This window comes from Colias eurytheme, chromosome 17, assembly GCF_061535395.1.
Source record: "Colias eurytheme isolate Ceu_HAF_F1 chromosome 17, ilColEury1 Martin Lab GWU primary, whole genome shotgun sequence".
In the NCBI taxonomy this organism is placed as follows: domain Eukaryota; kingdom Metazoa; phylum Arthropoda; class Insecta; order Lepidoptera; family Pieridae; genus Colias; species Colias eurytheme.
In genome coordinates this window covers 2,155,307-2,183,153 of record NC_142996.1, presented here as the reverse complement: position 1 = coordinate 2,183,153, position 27,847 = coordinate 2,155,307, and the positions used below count along the sequence as shown (strand labels likewise).

At 31.2% G+C, this 27,847-nt stretch overlaps 1 protein-coding gene across 1 annotated transcript; it reads left to right on the top strand.

Annotated features, from left to right (window-relative positions):
• Positions 1-7,038: 7,038 nt before the first annotated feature.
• On the top strand, positions 7,039-26,309 carry LOC149901050 (neuropeptide CCHamide-1 receptor-like; the record flags this gene model as incomplete). The annotated part of the gene is made up of 6 exons (XM_090111990.1): positions 7,039-7,176; positions 11,440-11,628; positions 19,195-19,298; positions 22,073-22,210; positions 23,724-23,837; positions 25,805-26,309. Coding segments are annotated over 6 exons (744 nt in total), but the record flags the coding sequence as incomplete, so codon positions are not given.
• Between the last annotated feature and the right edge of the window lie 1,538 nt (positions 26,310-27,847).

The window sequence follows — 27,847 nt, the reverse complement described above, 5'->3', positions numbered from 1 at the left end:
GGTACGTAAGTTTTTTAGCTCAGTTTAGTAAGAAATTTTAATAAGTAACAATTCTTTTAATTATATTTTATGGTAGTACGTATTTACTCAATAATTGTATGTTAAGTAGTAATTCAACATGGGCGTAGCCACGGTGGGGCTGGGTGGGGCGCTTACCCTGGCTTTGTTCTGGTAGGTACCAATTGTGAAGGGGAGTGGGCGTGGGCGTTGGCGTGGGCCTGGGAGTGAACGTGGGAGTGGAAGCATGAAAATAAAAACAATTATTGTTGCCCCACCCTGAGCCCATGGTCATAGGTCCCATAGTCACTATTCCACGCGGACGAAGTCGCGGGCACAGCTAGTAGACAAATATAATCAGAAAGCTTTGAACTCCTAAGCTCAACCATAAAAGATAGACATTTATGATGTCGGGAGATATTTTTTATATAATATGGAGAACAGAGTTACTGCTCTGCTCACGAATATGAAAAATAATTGTACCAAGTTTCGTTTAAATCCGTCGAGTAGTTTTTGTTTCTATAACGGTTATACAGACAGACAGACGGACAAAAATTTTTGGCGTCAGTGTCGATCCCTAATCACCTCGTGATAGTTATTTAGGAAATATATTTCATGTACAGAATTGACCTCTACAGATTTAATAAGTATACATATATAATTAGATTCCAATTTCCATGAAACGTTAAATTCGACTATACAATAACTAACAGACAACGCAGGTTACTCTCGTTTCCGTAAGTTGAAGCGGCTACATATTCGGTCCTCATAACTTCACTTTTTGTGAACGAAACGACAGCGCGGTTTAATTCGATGCCAACATCATCAAAAAAACGAAATATTTTTAATTGTGAAAAAATATTATGATTTACACTATTAATACTATTTTAACATTAACACAAAATATAAGACTGTAAGTGTGTAAAAATAAATCCAGCTAGTTTCACATCAAACTTATGTTTTTAATTAGGTATACGACATGAAAATATATTAATTACCAAGCAATAATCATACAGGTAAATACTGAACAAAAGTATTAACAGTCAAAGTATATTTTTACTTACAACATGTAAATGATGAAGGAATAATAATTATCAACGAACTAACCTTTTTGTATTATTGTTTATAAATATAAATTCATAAACAATAAATTTATAAAGAATAGAAAAAATTCGACCACTAAAGAATGCTGGTTCGAGTCCCGCCTCGTTATCCAATTTTTAAAACACGAAGATTTTTAAAAATTTAACCAATGAACACAATCAATATTAGATTAATTTTAATGGTGTCTAGTTTGACTTAAAATAATAAACATCTACCCTCACTTTTAAAAATGCAGTATATTCACACGAATTATAAGCGCACCTTATAGGGAAGGGAAGATATTATGGGTTAAAGAGTTAAATAAATAAATAACATAATTATATTTAAATTATTAATTTTTAACATTGTATTCAGTAGTGTTAACATGTAAATTGATTTGATTTTTACGAAATCTCATAGATGGCGCTGTTTCAAATTTGTATACTTAAACTAATAAATTCATTAAACTGATTCTCTGCCCAAATTACGTAAATGACATAGTTTTTATTGTGTAAAGCTAGATAATAGCATGGCTTACCCGAAACCAACATTTAAACATGAATCTTTAGATTGTACGCTGTCGTAATACACGGAATACGTAAGAAAAAAAAAGGTTCACAGCTCCTCCCCCGGAGGTGATAGCATGATAATATGTTTAAAAAAGCCTCACCCGACCTGTTAGTAATATTCATGCAAAATTTGAAGTCAATCTATGCAGTACTTTTCGAGATTAGCCTGGACAAACATACAGACAAACAGACAAACAGACAAACAGACAAACAGACAAAAATTCTAAAAACTATGTTTTTGGCTTCTATATCGATTATAGATCATGGATTATGTATTCTTTTAAAAAAATATTCAATGTACAGTTTTGACTTTCCTACGATTTTATTATATGTATAGATGATAAGGAGATTATAATGGAGTAGTTAAATTGCATTAGACAAGTAACACTCACAGAAGAATTTAACTAAAAAAATGAACAAGAATGACATGGCATATTACAATCGTTAGCGTGGAATATGGTTGGCTGTGATAAATTTCCGGCTTCGTATAATTCACAAAGCCATATAAAAACCGATAATTTAAACTTGTCTTACGGCTTTTACGTTTCTTCTTTACACCCAAAAGCAACAATACGCTAAGCTCTCAGAAATAAAAAAAACGACCTATAAAAACGGCGGTTAAAAAAAGTTGTCATTTTAATATATTCTTGAAATGGCTTAATGAGGTCCAGTTATTACGTAAGAATGCACAGGAAAATGTCCTAATTACTACGCGTTTAAAAGCTCTATAAAGGTTGCTCTTTTACTGTTTATTGCACGCCTCATAAGCGAAGCGTTGAGGTGGGTACTACTGTCACTTCGCGCAAAACATCTGATTTTTCAAACTTAAAATGTCTTTATGTATCATACATTGCACTTGTAAGATAATACATACACACACATATTAAGAAAAAACACTATTTTTAACGTTCATGATATTTTTGATGTCATTTTTGTTATTTAAACTAGTTAAAAAACAGTTTAAAAAAGTTCTGTCTTGGACGTCCGTGTGTCTGTATGTGCGGATCCTTTTTCTTGTTAACACGATAGCGACCGAAATACTTTACTAATCGAGTCTTTTTTTTTCTCTTACGCTTGAGTATGCTCAGGAATAGAACCCTTTCATTTTTCAGGGTCTGATTCGATGTGGTTTAATTGTTATTAAATAAACAAAAATAATAATTAATAAATATTTATAAAAAAAAATTATGAGGCGTGCACTTTTGGATTTTCCAAATTATTTTTAAATAAACGTGCTATTTCATAATTTTAATCTCAGTACTAGTTACTATAATATTGCTATCTATTGTAATTTCAAAATATCTGATAAAAGCTACCTGTTATTATTGCGTTATTGCGTTTCGCAATAATAAATCATAATTATAATTATCGAAACAAGTAGAGTTAGTTTATTAATATCATAAAATGATCGAAGTGTAAGTAAAATATACGATAACTGCCTACAACTAACGATATCTAAATTATAATTTTTAGTAAGCATCTATTGTATTAATACTTACCTAAATATTTTTCTCATGATCTCTTTTATACGTTTTAATTACTATCCGATCAGTGCGAGTAAATCTCGAGTTAGCAATAAAAGTACTTGTACGTGTTTCTTTTACAATATGTACTTAGTATTGTATAGTTAGGAAAAGTTTTCAGGTCTTATTGCTTTATTAGGCCAAATCCTCTGAACGGGTATAACAGAAATTAATCAAATATACCTGTAGATATAAAGACAAGTTACATACATAGATTAATAATTCCAAGAAGTACTGGAGCCCCCGGCTAAATCTACAAATAGACAAAAAACATACCTATAGATTTTTCGCAGGATGCTTGCGCTAACCACCTTTCCTGTTCTTGGCTTGCGCCCGGCCTGGAGATGGGCTGCCGCCGAGGGGGTCGCGGAAGAATTCTAACAAATACCCGCGGCCCCATCATTAAAGCGGCTCGACGGAACACAGTGGGGTTTTAGTCGGTAAGAATCCGATATAACCCACGGCTCCTTCCACGGGGGCCGTGGGTATCTTTGGAAGATTTCCCCACTATAAAAAAAAAAACAAAAAAAAGGATGCTTGCGCTATGTTGCGCTTTTATGTTATTCTTTTTTTTTTGAGCTATGCTAAATTTAAATGATGCTCGTTCGAGCTTAATTGAGTTTTCAATAAATGCGCAAGCATCTATTTGCAAGATCATATTAAGCTGACATTGTATATACAGCTTGATGAAAACTAAATAACTTCCATATAAAAGACAATGTAAAAGACCCCTTATATTATGTGCTATTAGTGAAGTAGGTACTATAAAAGAACGCTTATATTTTATTTCCCTCTTCCAAAGCGTGTTGTTTAACACACTGTACTTTATGTCTTTCCTATAATCCTCTTGAATTAATTAGACCTTTGCCACAGAATACAGTTATGCAAATCGTAAGGCGATTATGAAAATTATTCGAGTAGGAAATGCATTAATGTGATTTAATTTGCTCGATTTGAGGTCTTAAGTATGTTTATTTAGATTGTGTTTAGTTACCCTCTTGAACAATGTTCTGTAATGGAATGAATAAAGTCATATTATAAATAATAAACTTAAGCATTTTACACACGATACCTATGCTTTTCCAAGTTTATAAACCAGGCCTTATCCATTAGGTATATGTCGTGCAAAAAGATAAGTTAATTTACAAAAATGATTACGTATCTTTCTCAAAGACAAAATGTTCGTTGCTTACACAATTCATAAATCTTAAACATTTTAAGTTTACAAATTGCAACACACATTTACGGAACAAATACTTTTGATTCGATTTAATCCAACATTTATTATATGGTGCGTCATTTGGTTTCCCGCTAAAAGTTCCCTAGGGGAGAATATGTAACACGTTAATGCATTGCACAGAGGAACCCTGATAACGTAAAACTGTTTCAAACAAGCTTTTATACCGTTAAAATTAAAGGTAATGAGAAAAAATAATAAACAGACACTTTATTTCTCCAGCAAAACTAACTAAAGTTAAAACTTTTAACAAGGCAGTAGAGTCTTTATTTTTCAACAATATTAAAAGCAAAGTTGTTTGCTTTCAGATTTACGTAATTTATCTATACAAATATTATAAAGAGGAAAGGTTTGATTTTTTGTTTGTTTGTTTGTATGAATTGAATAGGCTCCGAAACTACTTGGCAGATTTGAAAAATTCTTTCACTGTTGGAAAGCTACATCATTTCTGAGTGACATAGGCTAGGTTTTATCCCGGAAATCCCACGGGAACGGGAACTATGCGGGTTTTTTTTTGAAAACGCGGGCGAAGCCGCAGGCGGAATGCTAGTTATTTATAAAAGAATTTTCACAACAAATTGAAATATTTCAAATCGGAACTCTGAGACGGTTTTACAATACCTACAAAACGCAAATCGGTAAGTTCTGTACTAGATATACTACATAACTTATACATACGGGTTAGGTCATTAGTGACTAATTACTATAGGTACTTACGTACACGTGACTAGCAAATGTCATTACTGCATTTGCATTGTCATGCTCAGCATTTAGATATGGGCCGGCTCTTTAGTGCTTAATTAGAGAAAATCATAATATATTTTACTCAGTTAAGGCACAGATTATGTAAGTTAAAATTAAATATATTATATTTGAGTCTGTAAATAAGTGAATTTCGTGATACAAGATATTTTTTGCGATGATCAATGATCAGGCATGCCCAAATTTGCCAAAGTTTCAAATAGGGAAGGGTCTTGTCAATTGGCACTTATTCTATCTTAAACTATGGTATATTTGGTTATGAACAAGCTAAGGATTAAATCCAAGACCAATCGAATTGGCACTTTTCCTTCACTACTATTCTAGGCGAACAGTTTTATTAAATTCCTAATTTCCAGAACTATACGAAACCTATCAAAAGTCAAACTAGATCTCAATTTAAAAGCGAAAAAGTAATTAGAGAAGCCTATTTATATTCGGTTTCTATAATCAAAACTAATTGCCGAAAGGAAAATTAAATAATACTAAGTTTTTAGACGTTTACCAGATATTTATTTATGAAATCTCATTTATATCTAGATCTTCTCTAAGATAAAAAACTTTCGCATAAAATATGAAAGTAATTGCCCAAAAACGCGAGACTTTTTATTATTCCAAATTTCCCTTAGTTCTTGCTGTGTGTTTTTTGTTAAATTTAGCTGCATCCCTTGGAAAACTAGCAGTAGGTATGAGGAAAAAAATTGCGCAAAAATATACACTGAACAATAATAAAATCCATAAAATAAAACCAACTCATTTGAATAGTGAAATCGTGACTGGCGCCACAAAGTTTGACTCTTGAATAATTTGTAAAACCAAGCTACATGCATATAAACGACGTATTTTAATTATGAAAAAGATATTATAATGTTACCAATTAAAACATAAATAATCCTCAACGTTCAGTGAGAATAAATTTATTTTATAACATGACAAAATTCACATAATTGGTAACTACGTTTATGAACCTCTAAATTTAATATTATTATTGAAAATTTGATGAATGTAAACAAATCATTAATTTTTTAATAGTACTGATAAATTAAACACTAACGTGCAAAAATGCGCTGTACACAATACACATTATACCTAACAGAGAATGAATAACCAATAGCCAAAAAGTTATATAAAAGCCTTGGTAATAATAAATGCAGATTACGTAGAATCTTCTTATCAATATCAGTTTTTTACAGGTTTCTTGAGTAAGTATTAGAGATGGTTTTGGAACAAATAAACTTACAGATTCACGAAGAGGAAACGGAAATTATAACTATTTAATCAAATTAAAGTCGCGGACGTCAATTTCGCTTTGAGCTCAAAAGGCAAACAAATTTGTAAATAAATATTTACGCCAGACTTTCAAATTATAAACGTGTAATTTATCAAAAAAGTTATTAAACGTTAGATATTATTTATTGCTGAAGTGCGGAGTTTCTTTTAATCCATTAATGTTTCTCAGATTTCGAGTGAAATACGCGATTCTTTGAATTTCAGGACATAAATAAATAATACGGTGAGGGAGAAAGCTTTAAAGTCGAAATTAGGGTTAACTATATATATTGGGCCTGGTAATTTATTCAACAGGCGTGTTTGTTGACGTTGGGAACGTATGATCATGTGGGGAAAAGTGATGTGGTATACACACCCTTATTTCTGCAGTGAATTTTGTTCATAAAGAAATATTTAACAACTAGCTATCCGCACACAGCTTCGCTCCCGCAGTCAAAAAACAACCCGCATAGTTTCTGTTTCCGAACCTTTGTGCTTTCGCGTTTCATACTATATCTATATAGACAGATAGGCAGAGTTTCTTTTGCATTTATAAAATTCGTAAGGATTTTAATACGCCAATAAAATATTTATATTTTTGTTAACAGGTGGTAGCAAGCGGGCAACCCGTGTGACAGTTGCTACAGCAATCGGCATTTGGTTACTGGCGGGAGCCATGGCCGCCCCGGCGTATATTGGATCTTATTTACGAGAGTTCGTCGTTAATCCGACAAAAAAGGTAAATTAAATAATAGGAATATGAGGCATTATCTAATATAGACTTGGTAACTGATATTGAATTATTCTACCAGTATGATCAGTATGGCTATATAGTTTCAATTTTCTTTAATGGCATTTATAAATTTACATGAAATGGGATCATTAGTGATTAGATATTATGTCGGACATAAAAAGTAACACAGAAACGCAGATAGGAATTGCTTGAGTAAATTAAATTAACATGGAAATAGAAGTGCCTGAAAAAATAAACATTGAGTTTATCTCAATTATTCAAAACAATAAACTTATATTATATTCATGATTTATCACTACATAGTATAAAACAAAGTCGGTTTCTCTGTCCCTGTCCCTATATCCCTATTTCCTTATGTCCCTTTGTACGCTTAAATCTTTGAAAATACGCAACGGATTTTGATGCGGTTTTTTTAATAGATAGAGCGATTCAAGAGGAAGGTTTATATGTATAATAACATCCATTAAATAGTGGAGAAGTACTGTTATTTTTGAGGTTTCTAATGTGATGTCGTAAATATTTACATTTTTTCCGCTTACATTGCAAACGCAGGCTGAATCCTACGAGTTTTATCAAAATTATGTTCTAAGTATTGTACCCATTGAAAAGGTCTACAGAAAAGTCCGTGATGGTATATGTCTATCTCTTATGGATAACCCACAATAACTTTTTTTTGTCATTAACTTTTTACGACAAATAATGGCTAATTTTCGAAGCGATTTTATCCAATACAGCATTAATCCTTAACCAATTAAATACCTTGAATACATTGTTCATTTAATATAGATCTATATGGCCCTTTACACCGTATGATTTAAGTGAATATTTTCGAAGATATTACAGATTTAAAAAAAATTGCGGGACGTAGCGTTTGCGGCGGTACCGGGCGGCCGCCATTGCACCCGTGCGAAGCCGGGGCGGGTCGCTAGTATTTAATATTGATGAATATTTTTTTCTTTTTATACATTATTTGAACTCTAATAAACATAATATATTACTCAAAGGAGATTAATGTCCTTGCAATAATTATACCCAGCGTATTAAAATACACAGTTATTTTAACTTAGTACCTATTAAATGTATTTGTCTACAGTCTACACACCTACAAAATAAATTACTTTTCTTTTTCATGTGTAAATAATTGTAAGTAAAAAGGCGTATTCTTAGAAATAATATGCCCTTTATGTAATCGTAATCGGCTTAGTGTTTTCATGCTTTTAATGTAATTTGAAAATCCAGACTCTCAATCAGAGAATATAACATGTACATATATATATAGGAGTATATCATTAAATGAAGCTTTTTACGTTGAGTAAAAGCAAATGATAAGCCTTCATCTGATACTATATCACATCGTAAGTTGTATTTGTTTGGGTAAAAAGGACAGAACGAGGAAGTTGGACCTTCGAACCTCCCATCCTTCCCCGTATAATTGGCATAATCGATACAATTATAAGGGGTTAGTAAGATAATATTATTATTTGCGGATAGTAAAATTCTTGGAATCAGATTTTGGCAATTCAATAACGATGAAATAATGATCATAGTGTTTTCTTATGTTTAGATTACGCGAGGTTGTATATTTTTATATTAAAGATTTGTAACAGACTAGTCATCATATTTTAATCCCAAATTTCAACACTATACCGAAAGATTTTATTTACAAACATTTATGTGATGATACAAAAATTGTTGCATAGAATTTTAAACAGCGAGAAAATCATTACACATAGATATAAGACTATCGCGAATTGAAACACATTTAAATTAGTTACAAATCTCAGATTTCAAGTCTCAGATAATTTCAGTATTATTGTAGGAAATGTAGAACGAAGACGCGGGCCAGTTCTACAGTAAACTTAGTAAAAATATCCTTATATCCTTATCAATGTTCTATATGCTTCTGACATCCTGGTACCTAAAAATTACCAAGTTAAGAAACATAACACCATTTTTCATCCAAGGTTAACAATCTGTGCGGCAGACACTGTTCCATATTCAATGGGACTATAAAATAAATACCTACATTGGTTAAGTTTCATTGATTTCCTGTGGTATATTAAAGACAAACAAGCCCACGATTTGTGAACCCAATTTGATTTGAATTACTGAAGTTTACTGTCTAGACTTTATTATAGGTTAGGAGATTACTAGTTTGAGAAAGTAATCTCATGTTTTATAAGTTACGTATCTGATTTTTTGTCACAAAACTCTAAAAATAACACATTTTGGTGAAATGCTTAAGGTTTGTATAGTTCGTATTTTATTGATAAAAACGGAAGAATAAATAAAGAAAATAAATGCTGAGATACAAAGTTCCAACGAAATTAATGTTTGAGTTTCATTATAACTATGTAAACCTTTATGCAAAGGCCATACAATATTGCAAGTTTTATCATTTTTACAGGAGGTGTAGGATATCAATTTAAAAAGCAATAACATGTCAAAATTTTCCTATTTTCTGCGGCGAATGCAAAATGCGCCAATCAATTTTGTTAACGGTTTGGTTTTTCAGCAATATTTCATTGTGCAGGTTTTAAGCCACTTCTGCATTCGTTTGGCTTTAAAAATACAACAATGCTGATTGAATTAATTTTAAGAAATTAATGAAAGGGTTGGTCGGTATATTTTTATTTGTTTAAAAATATTTTTTTTATTAAGTATCAAGTTACGCTTCGGTATCGAATCTATTTTGTCACATTACTAGAAATAATGATTATTTTAACAAGTACAACAGGTATTTTTAAATATTTTAATGCAATATTTAAAATATTTAAAAATAACTCGCAAGTAAAAGTGTCAGTACCTGTTTTCAAGATGTTTATTTTTTCTCGAATACCACTCTCTCTATTTTGTTCCGAAGTTAAATTTATATTTATCTTCTAACATTTTATATAAAAACTAAGAAAACACTATATGTGTACATAAAGATAATGTAAAAATGACGCATAGACTACCTATAGAGCAATAAAAAGTCAACTTGCTAACTTTATAAATCTATGATATTTTATAGCTTTATTGATGAATGTAGAAACATTCTGAACACGCGATGTTACAAAAATGTAAGACACGATTTTTGTGTCCAATAAAACATTTTTCATTGCCTTCTTACGAAATAAATTTCTCTAGAAATAAACGTTGTACGACTTGTTTTAAAACCCGACAAAATTAAAATGCCATTATATTCAATATTAGGTATTCTATTCAGTTTAAACGACTTTTATAATCTGATTGAAATTAATAACAGAGATACAATATATTCCGGATTGATATAACACACTTTCATTGTAGGTACTATCCTTTTTCCTGGTACCGTTGAAATGAAACCGAGTGATGAAGTTGGTAATAAAGAACTGTTTCATAAGTCGCATCCCTCTAAGCGTAACTTCTTTATTATTATAATAATAACTAGATATAAAAATACCCTTTTTGAATGACCCAGAGCATTTCTCAGCTGTAAGATTACATTAAATAGTTTTGTCAGATCCATTCATCACAACATAATTCGGTTACAACTTTTGCCGCCCCAATTTGATTTTAATCGTAAATTTTCAGGCCAGTGTTATAAAAGAGGGTGCCCTATATATTTCCATAGATATAGATAATTCCGACTCTTTATTAAATGTATTTATTTTAAATTTATAGTTAAATGTTCAAAGTTGAGAAAAAGAAATATTATTCTGGAATATTTTCACAATATTTTATGTCTTAAACAAAGACTTTACTACAAAAGCTACTTTAGCATAGTCTTTAAGCTAAAGGAAAATCAATCTATTTATAATACCAAATGCTCCACTGTGTAAAAGGCTTTATTGAATATGGAGCGCTGCTAAACCTTAATTTTCTAAAAGCTTTAGAAGACATTGATTTTTTTAAGTCCTTTATACTGATAGAGAATTTAGGCTCCCATGAATGAGAAGCAAATTACATCACTACAGTTTAATCCCAACTTAACACTGTGTTTGGCAAGAAATTATACTATTGAGTATTAGAAGCCACCATTTTTGTAGGCTGAAAAAGCACCTACGACTGCTTATATCTAATAGATGACTCGCACCACCTCTTAAAATTATTAAAATCATTACGTTCACATATTTCCTAATATATTGACTTTTAAAAGTATATCGAGATTTTTGCGTTTCTTCTCCGTTGTCTGATTTCGACCGTAATTGAAAAAAAATATTCATAAAACAAACAATTAATAAAACATTCTACGAAAAAAGTATTGAGCTTGAGTTTCTTTTCCAGTTCCTCGTCTGCTACCCATACCCAGTGGAGTGGGGAGACCAGTACCCAAAGGTGATGGTTCTGCTGAAGTTCCTCGTATACTACTCCATGCCCCTGGCTGTGATCGCGATGTTCTATATCCTGATGGCGAGGCACCTGGTACTGAGCACACAGAATGTGCCAGGGGAAATGCAGGGGACGCAGAGACAGGTAATTGACAAATTTATAATCAAATACAGTTTGTAAGCCATCTTAGGCATCGTGTGGGTAATTGAAATAATTACACTGCAAAACATTTATTCAATTTCTCGATGTTTACAATTTTTGGATACTTTCTTTATTACACTACAATTTATAATATGTACCTATGTGTTTTGTCTTAAGTTGATTGATAAAATTCGCCGTTACCTTAAACTCAAACTCAAATACCTTAATCTTTAAAGTTAGTGAAGTAACAAAACTATCACGCATGACATTGAATAATCAATTCATGATCATAGAGATTGATTTTATCTTAGCGTTGAAATTACACAGATTGGTGAATTGTGGGCTTAATTTAAATATTCTTATCTTATCCGTATTTAATTAATACTTATTTCATCCTTACCGTAGCCAAATTTAATAAACAAAATCCAATATCCTCGTAATAAGGACAGATGTAGCCCAAACGAGCCCAAAATCATTAAATATATCACTTTAGGCTCGATCACATCAGGTGTAGCTATAAACCAGAAAACTATCTTCCATTTGTTGTTCTTATTAAAGAACATTATTATTCACTATAATCAAACTGAGTATTTATGCCATATTATGTGTTTATGAATGGTATTTTTATAAACCAATACATATACAAAATGTGCCTTTAAGCTACGTAAACCGCTACGCGGTGCGGCGTGTTTGAAACGTTTTTTCATGTTCGGTTTTCTGTTCTAGCTTATTATTGTATAGACTACCATTAAACTCTTTGACTATAGATATGAAGTATGTTTATAATTTAATTTAGTTTTTTGTGTTGTTATTCCTATAATATTTCGATTTCTTGTTGGTGTAGTATTTAATAAATAAAATAACATATGCTATAGTGTTCTTTATGGCACAATCCTGCTATTTAACTGAGTCTTTATAAAATGAATGGACGTCGAGTTAACTCGCTAAACACCATCGAGGCTTTAAGATGAAAGTCACGGACGAACTAAATAGTATTAGTTCTTGTATTTACATCCCACGTTTCGACTGGGTTGTTCTTGTTTTACAGTGTAACTATTTGATTGTTTACGTGTTTAATGTTTATTTTAATTCACTAAGTTTGTCTAGGTGATCATTAAAAAATATAAAAGCTAATATATTTTTACATAAGTATATGCCATCAAAGACTGGGGACACTGAAAAATTAGTTTATAATTATGATTACATAGACATATATTTCTCAGCTGTCAAATGAATTCGAAGGGAATTAGTTATAAGATAGGTGACCCAACGTTTGCATAATTTAATGTGGCCTCAACTTGCTTTTAGTATTAAACATTTATATATACAAATGGAAAATTTTAGTAATGTTCTTACTTAAGTTCACTTGAAAATTGATTACATATTCCATTCATTACATATTGCTCTACATTTCTGAGAAAAATGTTTGGTAAAACGTAATAAATCAGTGAAAATCTTTACATTTATTGGAATTTCGAAAAGAACCTCCTCGAACCTCGTATATTTATTAGTTTTAAATTACCTCGTTACACCGATTTCACTAGAACAGCCAAACAACTACCCGCCGCCTCATTACATCGCAATCCACGTTTTTGACCCATTAGTTTTCATGCTAAATTAATACAAAATATATTTTAAAAAACATAATCGTTGATAAACATTTTTAATTCAATAAGCTAGAATCTAGATTGTTGTAAATTCCCCAGTACCCACCTACACGGTCATCTAATTTTCCAGTTATATTTAATTTACCGATATACATTTACCGATATACATGTATATCGGTAAATCAGAAAAACACTGCACAATAAACTATAGAGCACAACACAGAGAAGCCACAACCTTAAAACCCTACATTATAAATTTCCATAAATAGTGCCTATACATATTATATACTTTACAATATTATGGTATCAAAAGAGCAATGCAATAGAGTAATAATACTATTCGAGCACACCACACAGAAGCCACAACCGTGAGGCTCTACATTATCATTTTTCGTAAATATTGCCTATAAATACTTTACGAGATGCCACAGTAAATCATTTTCTAACATCAAAGTTCAGACAGTCCAATAGTTATGTATCAATCGAATCGAATAGATCAAATACCTCTCTATTATTACGCTCTATCTATCTATGTAATGATTACGGTACTCTATAGCCTTATTATAAAAATGCTAGCTGTTACGAAACGAAAGAAAGATAAACGAACACACTTTTGTTCTGAGAAAGAAACAGACTATGCACTGAAAAATTATTATACTTTTACCACAGAACAATAACTAGTAGCTTTTACTATAATTTTAAAAATAATGAATAATTTGTAGTTATATTTTTGTCAATAAACAATTAAATATTGCAATTAGCTTAACCCTGACCTTAAACAATTAAAAATGTTAACAATCCCAAAGAAAAACAACATAGGTAGGATAGAATAAATCGTATCATAATTAAACAAGAAGCTTTTGATGCGGTTCATTAAAAATGACAATGGCTTCGAGTATCAATTAATACGGTATCATACAATGTATGGATTAATTTGATCGGATAAAGATATATCGTAACGTTCATTACAACAAAAACAAAATAAAAGTGCCAATAATTTCACACATGAAGGTAACAAATAAATGAAGTTTACTTTTATAGCATTTCCTATGAACAATTCCCTTTCCTTTTTACATGAACATACTAAAACGTTGTTACATGGTTTGTTACTTGTTACAATAACAAGCGATCTTTAGACAAAGGTTAAAAATAAATTTGGTTTTGACAACAACATTAAAATTTTGAATTATAACATTCATAAAATATACTACCTGCGCTCCGCGGTTTTACCCGCAATGCTCCGCTCCGATATATTATCATAGCGTGATGATATAATATAAAGCCTTCCTCGAATAAAATAATTTTGTAAATCGGGCCCGAGCTTCCTTAGATTAGCGCGTGCAAGCAATCAAAGAAACTCTTCAGCTTTATCATATAACACCATATACAAGATAAAAACTAATTTGTAACATACTGCATCATTATATTTTGCATCATATAGGGTACCAGTTCCTCTGCTTTATTTAGAGATTTTAATTGAAGCACGACTTTTTGCTTGAAAGTCAGTGATTAGTGAAGCGTGGCACTCAATGCCACTTTCAAGGGTCGCCATCTCGCTCTGATTAAAATATGAAAGTTTACACTAATAAACTTGTTTATGAGAAAATATTTTAAAATTTTACATTTTCTATTGGGATATTTATTATACGATATTATAAATCTGTGTGAGTGTAATTCTCTCCAAGTAAAGTTCCAAAACTAAAGTCGTAAGTAGAGAGTCGCTACTTTAATCAATGTATATTATTATTCGTATTTTATGTTCTTTTTAACTGTGAGATAGATATCCATATCTCACAATTAAAAATAACATAAAACAATTTGACATAATTTTCCTATAACTTGCTTATAATATAACATCAGGCTTGATCAATAGGAGCAAATCAATGAAAATATTGTAAAATTGGAAAATATACTACCTTTTTAGAACAGGCGAAGGTCAGCACTAGCTCAAATTAATATACATATATTATATAATACAGATATTTTTAGAACCTGTATATCAATATGCGTTGTCAGTAAACAGCAGATAAACATGAGTGTGTTTCTCTTATAGCGATTAGATAATTCCAGCAGCACTTCATATTATCATCAGATATGAGGATCAACAGAAGCTAATCTTAATGGCCTATTATTTGCATTATTATTTACCTTAACGGTCAATATGTAGAAATAGAAAAGCTTTTGTAGCGTAAGTTGTTTGTTTAGTCACGAAACCATCGTCTTGAATAAACAATAGTAATAGTTCGGTGTAAACAACAAGGCATTCGTATTTCTGAAAACGAATCATCAATTGTACGGTAAAAGCTTAACACATTATAATATGTATGTCATCACACTTTTCATGAATAATGTATTTCTATATGAGGCATTCTATTTTTGTCAAATGATCAATTTATGTTTTCTATTGTTTCTCATTTACTTAGCTTGTTTTTGTTGAAAGTCCGAGCTATTTGAGTGAGATTGCTAGCTTGTCGTTAATATAATATAATCGTTAATGACCCCACTTTTTCAGTACGTATTTTTTAGTTAGTGGCTAAAAGATGAAAAACATTTTTGAACCATCTCAAACCACATTACCTACATTTTATAACGAAAATATTATCTTTCAAAAATAAATGTTTTCAGTATTATCTTTACATTTTGCCTTCAAGACCGAATTGATGAAAGGTCCACAGTCTAGTACTGTTTAAATAATCTAAATACACAATTAAATTTTATTAAGCCTAGTGTGTGGAGCTCAGATAAATAGACGTAGGGTTGCTACGTTGGAAAATGATGAGCTTTTACATAAATTTTCATAACAATTTTCTTAACAATATATTTATGCTCTTACATTATATGAGAATAATGCATTTCAAAACAAATTTAAGATAAAGCTGTCCCGGCAAACGTTTTTTTGTCTTACTCTTATTATTTAGGATTTTAGGGATATGAAAAATAGATGTGGTCCGATTCTCAGACCTACCGGCTACCCGATGTACACAAAATATCATGAGAATCGGTCAAGCCGTTTCAGAGGAGTTTAACTACGAACACCGCGAAATACACGAGAATTTAAATTCAACCCTAAACCGCTAAGAAGTGTTCAAGAAAATATATTATGCCTAACCAAACATTGGGACCTCAAAGGATTTGCATTATACATTAGAAAGGATGATTATTCACGTATCTAGACTACAATAAAAGTATGTTTACAAATATAAAGACTATAGATATTCTAAATGCTTGATAGCTTCTTCATACAACTCATATTATTAATTTTTAAACATTATGCCTGAATTAGGACAACATATCTTATTACCTATTTGAAATTTTGGATTAAACTGAATATCAAAATCATAAGAAAGTAAACGCATGCTTGATTTAATAAAACTATAGTAATACTTGCTTTTGTATAAAAAAGATTAAACAGACTACATAATATTTTTAAAATGTATATTTTACTCACTTTTATTGCTTCGATGTAGTTTTATAGTAACATGTGTGATGTGTATGCTTTATAAATAATTCTTTATATTTTGCAGTACTTTCAAATGTGTATGGTAAAATGCAAATGTCACACACTGGAGATTTCCCAACAGGACGATATCTTACTTATATATATTTTATACTTCAAACACCTCAGGCGACGGACGTTGGATGCTATGACTGTTTTATCGTAATCCATACTAATATCATAAATGCGAAAGTAACTCTGTCTGTCGGTCTGTTACTCAATCACGCCTAAACTACTGAACCAATTTGCATGAAATTTGGTATGGAGATATTTTGATACCCGAGAAAGGACCACCTTTTATTGCGAAATATGTACCACGGGCGAAGCCGGGGCGGACCACTAGTATCATATAATATTAAAGAAGCAGATAGATAGTAAGTCAAATATGAAGGCGAAAGATTCAGAATACAGAGGAGGAAAATTTTACCTTGATTGAAATTGCCAAAAATTTGCGTCTATACAAACGTCTAACAATAACATTTATGAAGAAAAAAAAACTTGGTTAATTGTACTATCCAATTTCCCAAAAAAGAAATTTCTAAATTCAAGTAGTAGGAAACGTACATTTGGACATAGTTTCTGAAGTTACCTCGTTCAACCAAACAAAAAAGCACACTCCTCAGTTTTAAAATAAATATTAGTAAAGAAAGGTAATTATTTCGATATTCATAAATGAACATGTTCTCAAAAGAATCTATTAACGATACTGTAGCTTTTGCGATTCCAAATAGACAAGTCGACTATAATCCGCTTTAAGTAATTTCCCAAGTGGAAAACTTAACTACTCTGGATATAATCTAAGCTCAACTTTTAACCCGCAAATTAAGTTACGGACTTAGTCATATCATCGTTAACTTTATTAATAGTGTTTACATTTTAAGTTAAGATTTTATTTAAGCTTACTGGCTGTCTTATAATATTTTCAAAGATCATTTCTCTTTAGTTGGAACATTTCATTATTTTACCGATTACGCCAGAAAGAGGGTTATGTTTTTAGAGTGTATGCATTTATGTAGCAACAGTGTAATGCCCCGTTTCCATATGCAAGAGAACTTCCACAAGAAATGTCCGACAGTCTGTCTGAGAGCAGCTTGCAAGGTCTAAGGCTGGGTTTCCACCTGCAAGTATACTTGCAAGCTGCTGTCAAATAGAATGTCGGACATTTCTTGTGGAAGTTTTCTTCAGAGGCTTGATGTATTCTATAGTGTACGAGGATATGACTACAGGCTTTTTTTTCATTGATTAAACTAAAAAGAAAAACAAATCATAGTTTATGTACATAGATAAAATCTAAACCACAAAAAAGGCAAACTCAAAGCCTAAATGTAATTTTCTAGTTTTCTAGATCCGACGGTAATGGAAGGACACAAAATGAGGTTTAGAATTTAGATTATAGTAAAGAAGCAAATATATTCATTAGGTACCTACCTTATTATTAGACGGAAAAAATTCTCAACTATGCTATAAACATTTTTATAGAATGCTCTTTAATATAATCTTTTAAGGGGGCGCATAAAGCAAAATAACCAATCTTCTATTAGATGGTACGTGTAATATGCAAGACCAAATCTAAAAAATAAAATATATATCAAACTAGATGATATGTTCAATGATTCTGTTTAATCAAAAACATAAAATATTAAAATTTACTCGATAAAAAAAAATCACCAAGTTAGCTCTAATTTTCACACTTTTACGTTTTCTACTTGACATGGTAATACTTATTATGATTTTTTTTTCATAAACAATTATATTAAAACATTTGCAAGATATTTGTCAGAGCATTTTGTGTAATTACTTTTAGTTTTGGTTTTATCTGCGATAAACCACTTTTGGCGCTCTTTTTTTCTCGAGATAAACGTTTGATTTTGTCACGATAAAAGTGGGTTATCGCAGATAAAACCAAAACTAAAAGTAATTACACAAAATGCTCTGACAAATATCTTGCAAATGTTTTAATATAATTGTTTATGAAAAAAAAATCATAATAAGTATTACCATGTCAAGTAGAAAACGTAAAAGTGTGAAAATTAGAGCTAACATGGTGATTTTTTTTTATCGAGTAAATTTTAATATTTTATGTTTTTGATTAAACAGAATCGTTGAACATATCATCTAGTTTGATATATATTTTATTTTTTAGATTTGGTCTTGCATATTACACGTATCATCTAATAGAAGATTGGTTATTTTGCTTTATGCGCCCCCTTAACAACAAACTACACTAATTATTATATAGTTAAACATGTTTAATAAAATATACCTAGGTAAGTATTTTACGTTATTTTAGCATCTGAAGTACTTACTATAAGTTTTAAAAATAATACTCAGTCCGATCCACGTGGTACCTTTAAGTACGTAGAGCGTTATATAATAATAAAATTATAGTTTAATAATTCTCTCCTATATTTCATTTATTTAAAATCTAGTTTGTATAATATCATTGTTTAAAATATTTTGTTTCAGATGCGAGCGAGGAGAAAAGTCGCGCTTACAGTACTAGCTTTTGTGCTAGTATTTGCAGCCTGTTTTCTTCCAACTCATGTGTTTATGTTGTGGTTCTACTATTGGTAAGAATTGTATTTTTATCTATATTTTCTTGTAATTTAGTTTGTGGGTCCTTGACGTTAAATGAAGCTGTATTCGTTCGGGTTCTTAAACTTAAACTTTCATCACAGAATACATAATAGTAGCTAAACGCTACAGAACGGACACTCTCCGCCTCCCGCCAAAATTAAACACTTATTATACCTCACCCCGCACGATCAGTCTAAAAATGGTCCACATTTTTTGATCCATTGAAATGTTACATTTTTTAGGCCTGACCTTGAGTTTTTTAGAGGACGCAATTTTATTTTTTTGATGTGTAGGGGGGGTCAGTGTGAAGCTAAAACCAAGTTTGTGGGGTCGCCACCCTTGTCCCATGGCCGCCATCTTGAAAATAGCGGTTTAAATGGTTTTAACGATATATCTCTTAAACTATTTATCTAATAATAAAACAATTTTAACATTATTTGTTGCAAATTGAATTCTCTACAACTTTGATTCAGTATTTTTTTGTCGTAGAACTATAAATAAAAAAGTTATAAGCGAAAATGTTCAGAAATTAGAGCTATTTATATTTTTCAATAAAACTTTTTTTTATCATTTTACGAAGAAATGATATAAGACTATTTTTGTAGATTAGATTGTTTTTCGAGGAACAACTTTTATACACAACATTTTTTCATTACGTCAATAGCTAAGGTTTTACAGCGCTCAGAAGTGAGTACTATTTTTCAGTAGTAACTATACATAATAAATTGGCTATTGGCTCTTTTCCCAGACTCCACAACAATGGAAGCACACTGCAGAACATTTCAGCCCTGCTTTTCGACGTAAAAAAAAAACGCACTTCCAGACTCTACCTCCTGGGTTGTGGGGAAAAGATTCAATAATTAATTATTAATAATATTGTAAAATTAATTATTAAAAATATTATTATAACAAAAATAAAATAATTACTGGTGACAAATTATTATTAGTACACACATAATATATCGTATTCTGTAAAGTAAAGAGTACTTAAAATAGTACTCACTTCGGATGGCTGTAAAACCTTAGCTATTTACTTAATGAAAAAATGTTGTAAATAAAAGTTGTTCTACGAAAAACAATCTACAAAAATGGTCTGATATAATTTCTTCGTAAACTTATAAAAAAAAGTTTTATTGAAAAATATAAACATCTCTAATTTCTGAACATTTTCGCTTATAACTTTTTTGTTTATAGTTCTACGACAAAAAGTTACTGAACCTAAGTTGTAGAGAATTTAATTTGCAACGAATAATGTTAAAATTGTTTTATTATCAGATAAATAGTTTAAGAGATATATCGTAAAAACCATTTCAACCGCTATTTTCAAGATGGCGGCCGTGGGACAAGGGTGGCGACCCCACAAACTTGGTGATAGCTTCACACTGATCCCCCCTACACATCAAAAAAATAAAATTGCGTCCTCTAAAAAATGCGACCCCAAATGTAACTTTTCAATGGACCATTTCTACAGGGACGATACGCAACGAAGTTTGACAACATTAATCAAATTGACTTAAAGTAATTTTATTATTTTGGATTTGTGATTATCGTTTTTCGTAGAAAATGGTTAGATATTGTGCTGTTTACGGATGTATTTCATCAGAAAAACGCGAATTTTTTTTTACGCTAGTCAAAAATATGCCAACCATAAAAGCGTTAACATTTGCAGTCTCTACAGTGTGACTGTCAAAACGATAAGGGTGTGCTTCCATACCAGTTATTATAAAATATATGAAATGTCTTATAAAAAACGAGATTTGAAATAATATTATATACTCACAATGTTATTATACATATATACATATTTTTCAAAATAAAATCTACAATTTACTATACCTATAAAATTTACCCAAAAGAACCTCATACACGTTGAAATATTGTATCTCCCGCAATTTTATAACACTTATTGTTAATTTCTTACAAAACGAACGCGAAATTGTTTTATTTTTTTCTTATGGAAATACAAAATAAAATCAAGCACCCCGCTGTGAATCGTTTGCACTTGACATGTCGTAACCCTGAACAACCAATCACAAAGCCATTTTAACAACCAATGATTTTCCCGACCTTTCACAGCATTATCTCATTGAACGGTTAGCAGAAAAAGAACATATTAACTCTCTTTATACTATTAAATTAATTTTACAAATGTCAAAGTATCATATTGATTTTCTTATCTCTTTGCTTTCATACTTGTTATAAGTGGTGTTTATTATGCCTTGAATTCTAAAGGCAATATTATCAAGTAAATAGTTTGAACCATGAAGCATATTGTTTTTCTTTTTTTGTTTTATTTAATCGACTTTGCTGCTAACGCTACAACGACAGGATTTTCTTTATTCACTGAGCCATTCAGACATATATTATTTTATCCTGCAAAATGAAGCATTGATTATGTTCCATATATAGAAATATATCAATTGAAGATAATAATTACATAGTTTCAATGATGATATTTCTATTGTTCTATGATTGAAAAGAGCGTGTGTGCCGAGCACGCATATCAGAAGTGAAACTTCTTTGGCTAGATTCAAAGCTACCAAAATCACCTTACGCCATGATGTGACGGTATAGCCATGACGTGACCTTGAAATTTCACTCTCAACGCGCCTAAAGAAATTTCACTTCAAAACTTAGATACTTTTTAGTGTACTCAGTACTTACATATACTTTTCATACGATTATTAGCAAAACAAACCTAAAATCAAATATAATTTCACGAAGCTAAATCAGATTTATCCAGATAATTAATCTAGAACATTCTTAGTCCCACAGCACAATACGACTTCAATGCGTGGTGGGCGGCACTTCGCATAGTGGGATTCTGCCTGTCCTTCCTGAACAGCTGCGTGAATCCCATTGCTCTGTACTGCACTAGTGGGATATTCAGGAAGCATTTTAACAGGTACCTTAACAGAAAATGACTTAGCACTAAACAGCATCGTATTTGCTAGTGTTGTACCTGTACGTATGTAGTTATCTACTCGTTCTAATACAACTTTTCTCTGGTAAAAACTAGAACTTATTACAGTTTCAATATTTTCATTTTACATTAATGTAAATAAGAACTGGATTAATTTTTTTTTAAGAATGGACACTAGCTTAGGACCGTAGTTTATTAGTCAGGTAGTTTAGCGTAGTTTAATGAAAAACGTCTATTATACCTATGTAGCAATCAACAATCAAGAAGTCTTCTCAAAATTCAAATCTTAGAAAAAATCAATTAATTTTGAGACATAAACAAATAAGGTTAAGAATAAAAAAACCCGTGCTTAAAATAGCATAATTTATTTTATTCTGCTGAACCAATTCGAATTTAAACGCAATTACTGCGAGACGATCAGGAAAACAATTTAATCATTTAAAAGTGAACAATTTCTGAACGTTATCGATAATATTCAAATTAAGCAAATGTCGCATCAAATAATGTAATGGAAGGATGTTAATGCCTGTCGAAAGCATTTTAACGTTTTAACAATTCAATTTAATGCACGAAATATCAGAAAGATTTTCGGGTAAATTTAATATTAATTATTGTTTGTTAAAATATGTTTTACTGTTGTACGGCATGATCGACTTTATGTGTATCGTAGCTCAAACTGTTCTTAATGCCCCTAAGTGGTAAGACCACCTTTATTTGATTTTCACCCATTTATTTTTATTCTTAAAATGATTAGGTACATGGCAAACACGATGCCAAGAAGGGTTTCTAACAAATATCAATAGATTAATTACTAGAATTATTTGTGTTTTCATTGACGGTAAAGATCTAAAGAATAGCATCAATTACTTAACTGATTGACTAGACAGTGCAGCTAGATAGGTGGGAACTCAATACAAGTAGAATACAGATAACATTACATTTTCAGTCAAAGTGAAATAGCAAATTAGAGTCGTTTCCAAGAAGTCAGCGTCAAGCACGTAAAAGACGTACCTACTTGTGTGACAAAGTTTTTACTTACTAGTTGTAGTATTAGGTAATTGAACAACTAATCTCGGTTAATTTTTATCTAGAAGAGACTTAGAAAAGATCATAATATAAAAACTTAGTAGGTATATACCAATGCAATATATTAATGAAAAAGGATGATTGTGAACTTATTCTCATGATTTTAATAGGTATATTAGGAAAAGAAACACTAAAATATTAACATACAAAGATTGAAGTCAAACGATATTATAGTGGTTACCATAATCACAAACTAGAAATAATATAACTACGTATACTAATTATATTTTCGAGGTTTAGGTAGTTGTTCTGTCAGTAAATGATGCATTCATAAATAGGAAGAAAAACAATAAAAAGATTGCCATTTCTCATTCCAAATAGCACAAACGCTCCGGTCACCCATCCATAATTTGACCATGTGCAAAATTCCTTAATCAGTAAATTGTTTACCATTAACCAATGTTACCAGATACCTCTTCTGCCGCACTCCTTCCACACACGGGACGAGGGGCTCCCTCTCTCTGTCGACGTCTAGAAGACTCCATTCCAGCAGAAAGACCAACATTAGTATGGTTCCAAGAACGTAAGTAATTTTTTAAACTCGCTTACGTGAACAAATGTTTTCAAATTATAGAATTTTTAAAACGCGATTTATTCATTTTACTTCCATAGCTGACCGTGATCTTGTAAATAAAGGAATTACAAAAAAAAGTTTTTATATTCCCGCGTAATATCTCAATTGCGAAAATTGAAAACTCAATCTCGAGACAAAATTAGAGTCAAGACTTTTTAAAAATATTATGGTATTTAATTATAAATTCGCTCTGAAATCGGTCATTACGAATTTAATGCAATATTGCGAACACTAAAGTACCAAATATTAATCTGAATCAAAATAAACGTGATAAAATTAAAATTACTCATAATAATTATCTCATTCGATAAAACAAAGGAATATCTGCATGGACGTATAAAAAAAGACGGACGCCGTTTTACGAACAAACAACGTGAAGCCACCGTAGTAAGCTAGCGATCGTGTAAAGACAATGAACACGCACACACTCTCACCATAGTAAGCTAGTCGGCCGCCATTACGTCGTGAACTACCGACTGATTAACTGCGTCACTGTTTCACAAAAAATATTAAAAATGCCGTCTTGCGTGGTTAAATGGTGTCGCAACAGTACAATTTTAAATAACAAAACACAAGGGATTCATTCCACAGGGAAGCAAGTTATTTCTTTTATGTTTTAATGACAAAATTATTACGGCAAAATTTATAGAAAAAAATACAGCCGCCATTGTCATCAACACAGCTGTTGCCATGGCAACATGGCACACACACATGGATGTGTCGCCGCCATTATTAAGCTTCACTCCATGTATAAGCGATATACCGTCCGTCTTTTTTTATACGTCCATGAATATCTGATTTTATTTTGAAAATTATCAGGGCGTATTCAATTTATTTTCGAATAAACTTCCATTAGCCAAGAGCATCGACATAATTAAAATGTCAGTTAAACGTTCGCTTCTTTTGTTTAATATTTCCAATTAATTGATGCATACATGACGATTGTATCGATAAAAAAATCACTGATACTTACTTAAATTCATTTATTTTTATAAAATATTGGTATAGATTGTCTAATCTAAAAATGAACGCCCCTCCACTAAACTTAATTGTTTCAATGTGTGAGGACAAATAATTATTGAACCACTTTATATGTGTGCGCGCGTCGATTCTACTGCAAACTTTGACACTCGCGCACTGATTTGTCAACTAATCGGGCGATCAGTTCAGGTGCCTAGCATTGTATGGCGGGGAGAGCGCGCTATGTACGGAATGACACGTCCGTTCTGTCGTGCATCGCGTCATTTATGCACTAGTTGGCCAACTGGTCCTGTCGTTCGGGCATGGACGGGACTGGAGGACTGAACGACCAATGAGGCAGACCAATTTGTGTGTATTGCGTCTATACACGTACTTTGAATGTGAGCGTAAACACAGTGGAGGGGCGTTAATTTTTAGATTAGACAATCTCTATCTACATATTTTCGTATCTCTTGCATGTGAGAGAATGTGATCAATGCCGACTTTACATTATATTATTATATGTTTTTTTATGGTCACATAAAATAATAATCATTGATTACATAAATTGTAATAATATAATTCTTCAATAAAGTTCTACATTATGTAACGAAGCTAACTCCATTTACGTCATTCGTATATTTTTCACACATTATTTTCTCCCTTGAGCTTTTACAGGCCCACATTATATTCATCCATTTTATTAGCTCTCCTTTTTGGAACTCTTTCGCTGAACTGTACTTAATTGTAACTGTTTTATTTTTGTTGTGAAATAAATAACAAAAAATATATTCAATTATGTTTATGATTTATCTGACCTTTATGAAGATTAAGAGTACTGAATATGATAGAATATAGTATTTTAAAAAGTGACTAAAACAACAGTAAGTAGGTAGTTTATCGCATTTTATTTTAATGTCAATTTTAAATATTAAACAATGTGACTTTTTTCACAGAACGAGTGTCGGCCGGGACAGCAGCATTCGCCTATTGAACAACGGCTCTTCGAAGCTCTGAGAAAGGCACCGTTCGCGATCCATTGCGAACACACCAGACTATCGTTTTAATATGTAGACCGTTAAATACTCGGAAACAACAACGTTAATGCATTTGTATAAATATCAATGTAAAAAACAGCTATAAGCAGCTTAGCTATAAAATCACAGATTATAAAATTTAAGAAACTGTCAAATGTCAAGATGTCAAATATTGACATAAGACCGGATTTAATGCCATGTTGTGACGTCATGCATCAGATATGTAATTATCGAGTTCGAATTGTGCATAGGTATCACAAGAGTAACGTGTATCTACGACTAAAACTAAAATATGATGCCAATCTGATGGTTCCTGATGCAACACGGATTCAGTATAAAATTAGTAATTTAAATTAACGCCATTGTTACTACGTTAACTACATTACACCGGTAACTTATAAATAAAATAATTTATAGATTTATATTATAATTAGCCTGGGGTTATTAGAAGCCTTTGAAAATAATGAAAAGATAAAAAAAATCGCAGTCGGATGAAACCCATTATAAAAGGAGGGGAATATGATAAAAATGTAAGGAAAAATAAATTACGGTCAATCCGAGTTCGGGAAGCGGGAGGGGGGAGCTTTTAAGAGAAAAAAATGGTTTCTCTCGATTTCCGACAAAACTACAAGTCCTATAGAAAAAAGTTCAATGGCAAAGTTGTAGGTAATTAAAAGTTCTACAACTTTTGTATTCACAATTTTTTCACATAACCTAAAAATTTAGGTGAAAAATTCAAAAAACCAAGTTTTTGGTCTTTTATTTCTATCTACTTCAAAATTTGTTTTTTTTCTACGAAATTTGGTGGAAACTTACTTTATTATTTCCCAAATACACTGTAATTTATTTGATTGAAAATATTTATTTTTTCGCCTTATTTTGAATTAATACCAAAAAAACAACCTAATTTTCAATCGAAAAATCACCCGTCAAAATATCAGCTTTTTTCAAAAACTTGGGGTGCCTTTTATTCATTGAAATCTCTACTTTCATATGGTGTAAAAAAAAATAAACACCACTATAGTAAATGTTCTCAGGAAATGCATACAAACAGTGTGATAATGAGCTTTTACTAAATCAGGCACACTTCTTGAACTCTATATCTTCTCTTGTATCGGCTTTTCAGTAATATTTCAAAAGAAAAATAATTACATGTTCTAAGTTTAATATTTTACAGCATATTCAAAAGCAAAATGATGTCGATAAAAACATTTCAGGTAGTTCGAGAAGTGTGCCTGATTTAGTAAAAGCTAATTTTCAGACTGTTTGTATGCATTTCCTGAGAACATTTACTATGGTGGTATTTATTTTTTTCACACCATATGAAAGTAGAGATTTCAATGAATAAAAGGCACTCCAAGTTTTTGAAAAAAACTGATATTTTGACGGGTGACTTTTCGATTGAAAATTAGGTTGTTTTTTTGGTATTAATTCAAAATAAGGCGAAAAAATAAATATTTTCAATCAAATAAATTACAGTGTATTTGGGACATAATAAAGTAAGTTTCCACCAAATTTCGTAGAAAAAAAATAAATTTTGAAGTAGATAGAAATAAAAGACCAAAAACTTGGTTTTTTGAATTTTTCACCTAAATTTTTAGGTTATGTGAAAAAATTGTGAATACAAAAGTTGTAGAACTTTTAATTACCTACAACTTTGCCATTGAACTTTTTTCTATAGGACTTGTAGTTTTGTCGGAAATCGAGAGAAACCATTTTTTTCTCTTAAAAGCTCCCCCCTCCCGCTTCCCGAACTCGGATTGACCGTAATTTATTTTTCCTTACATTTTTATCATATTCCCCTCCTTTTATAATGGGTTTCATCCGACTGCGATTTTTTTTTGTTTCAAAAATTATCTACTCTAGTCTAAATAGAGAACTATGAAATAAAAAAATATGCGTCAAACGCAGAATTTTTCTAATTTATTATTCCGTAAAATGTACTTATATCCATCTAAGGAA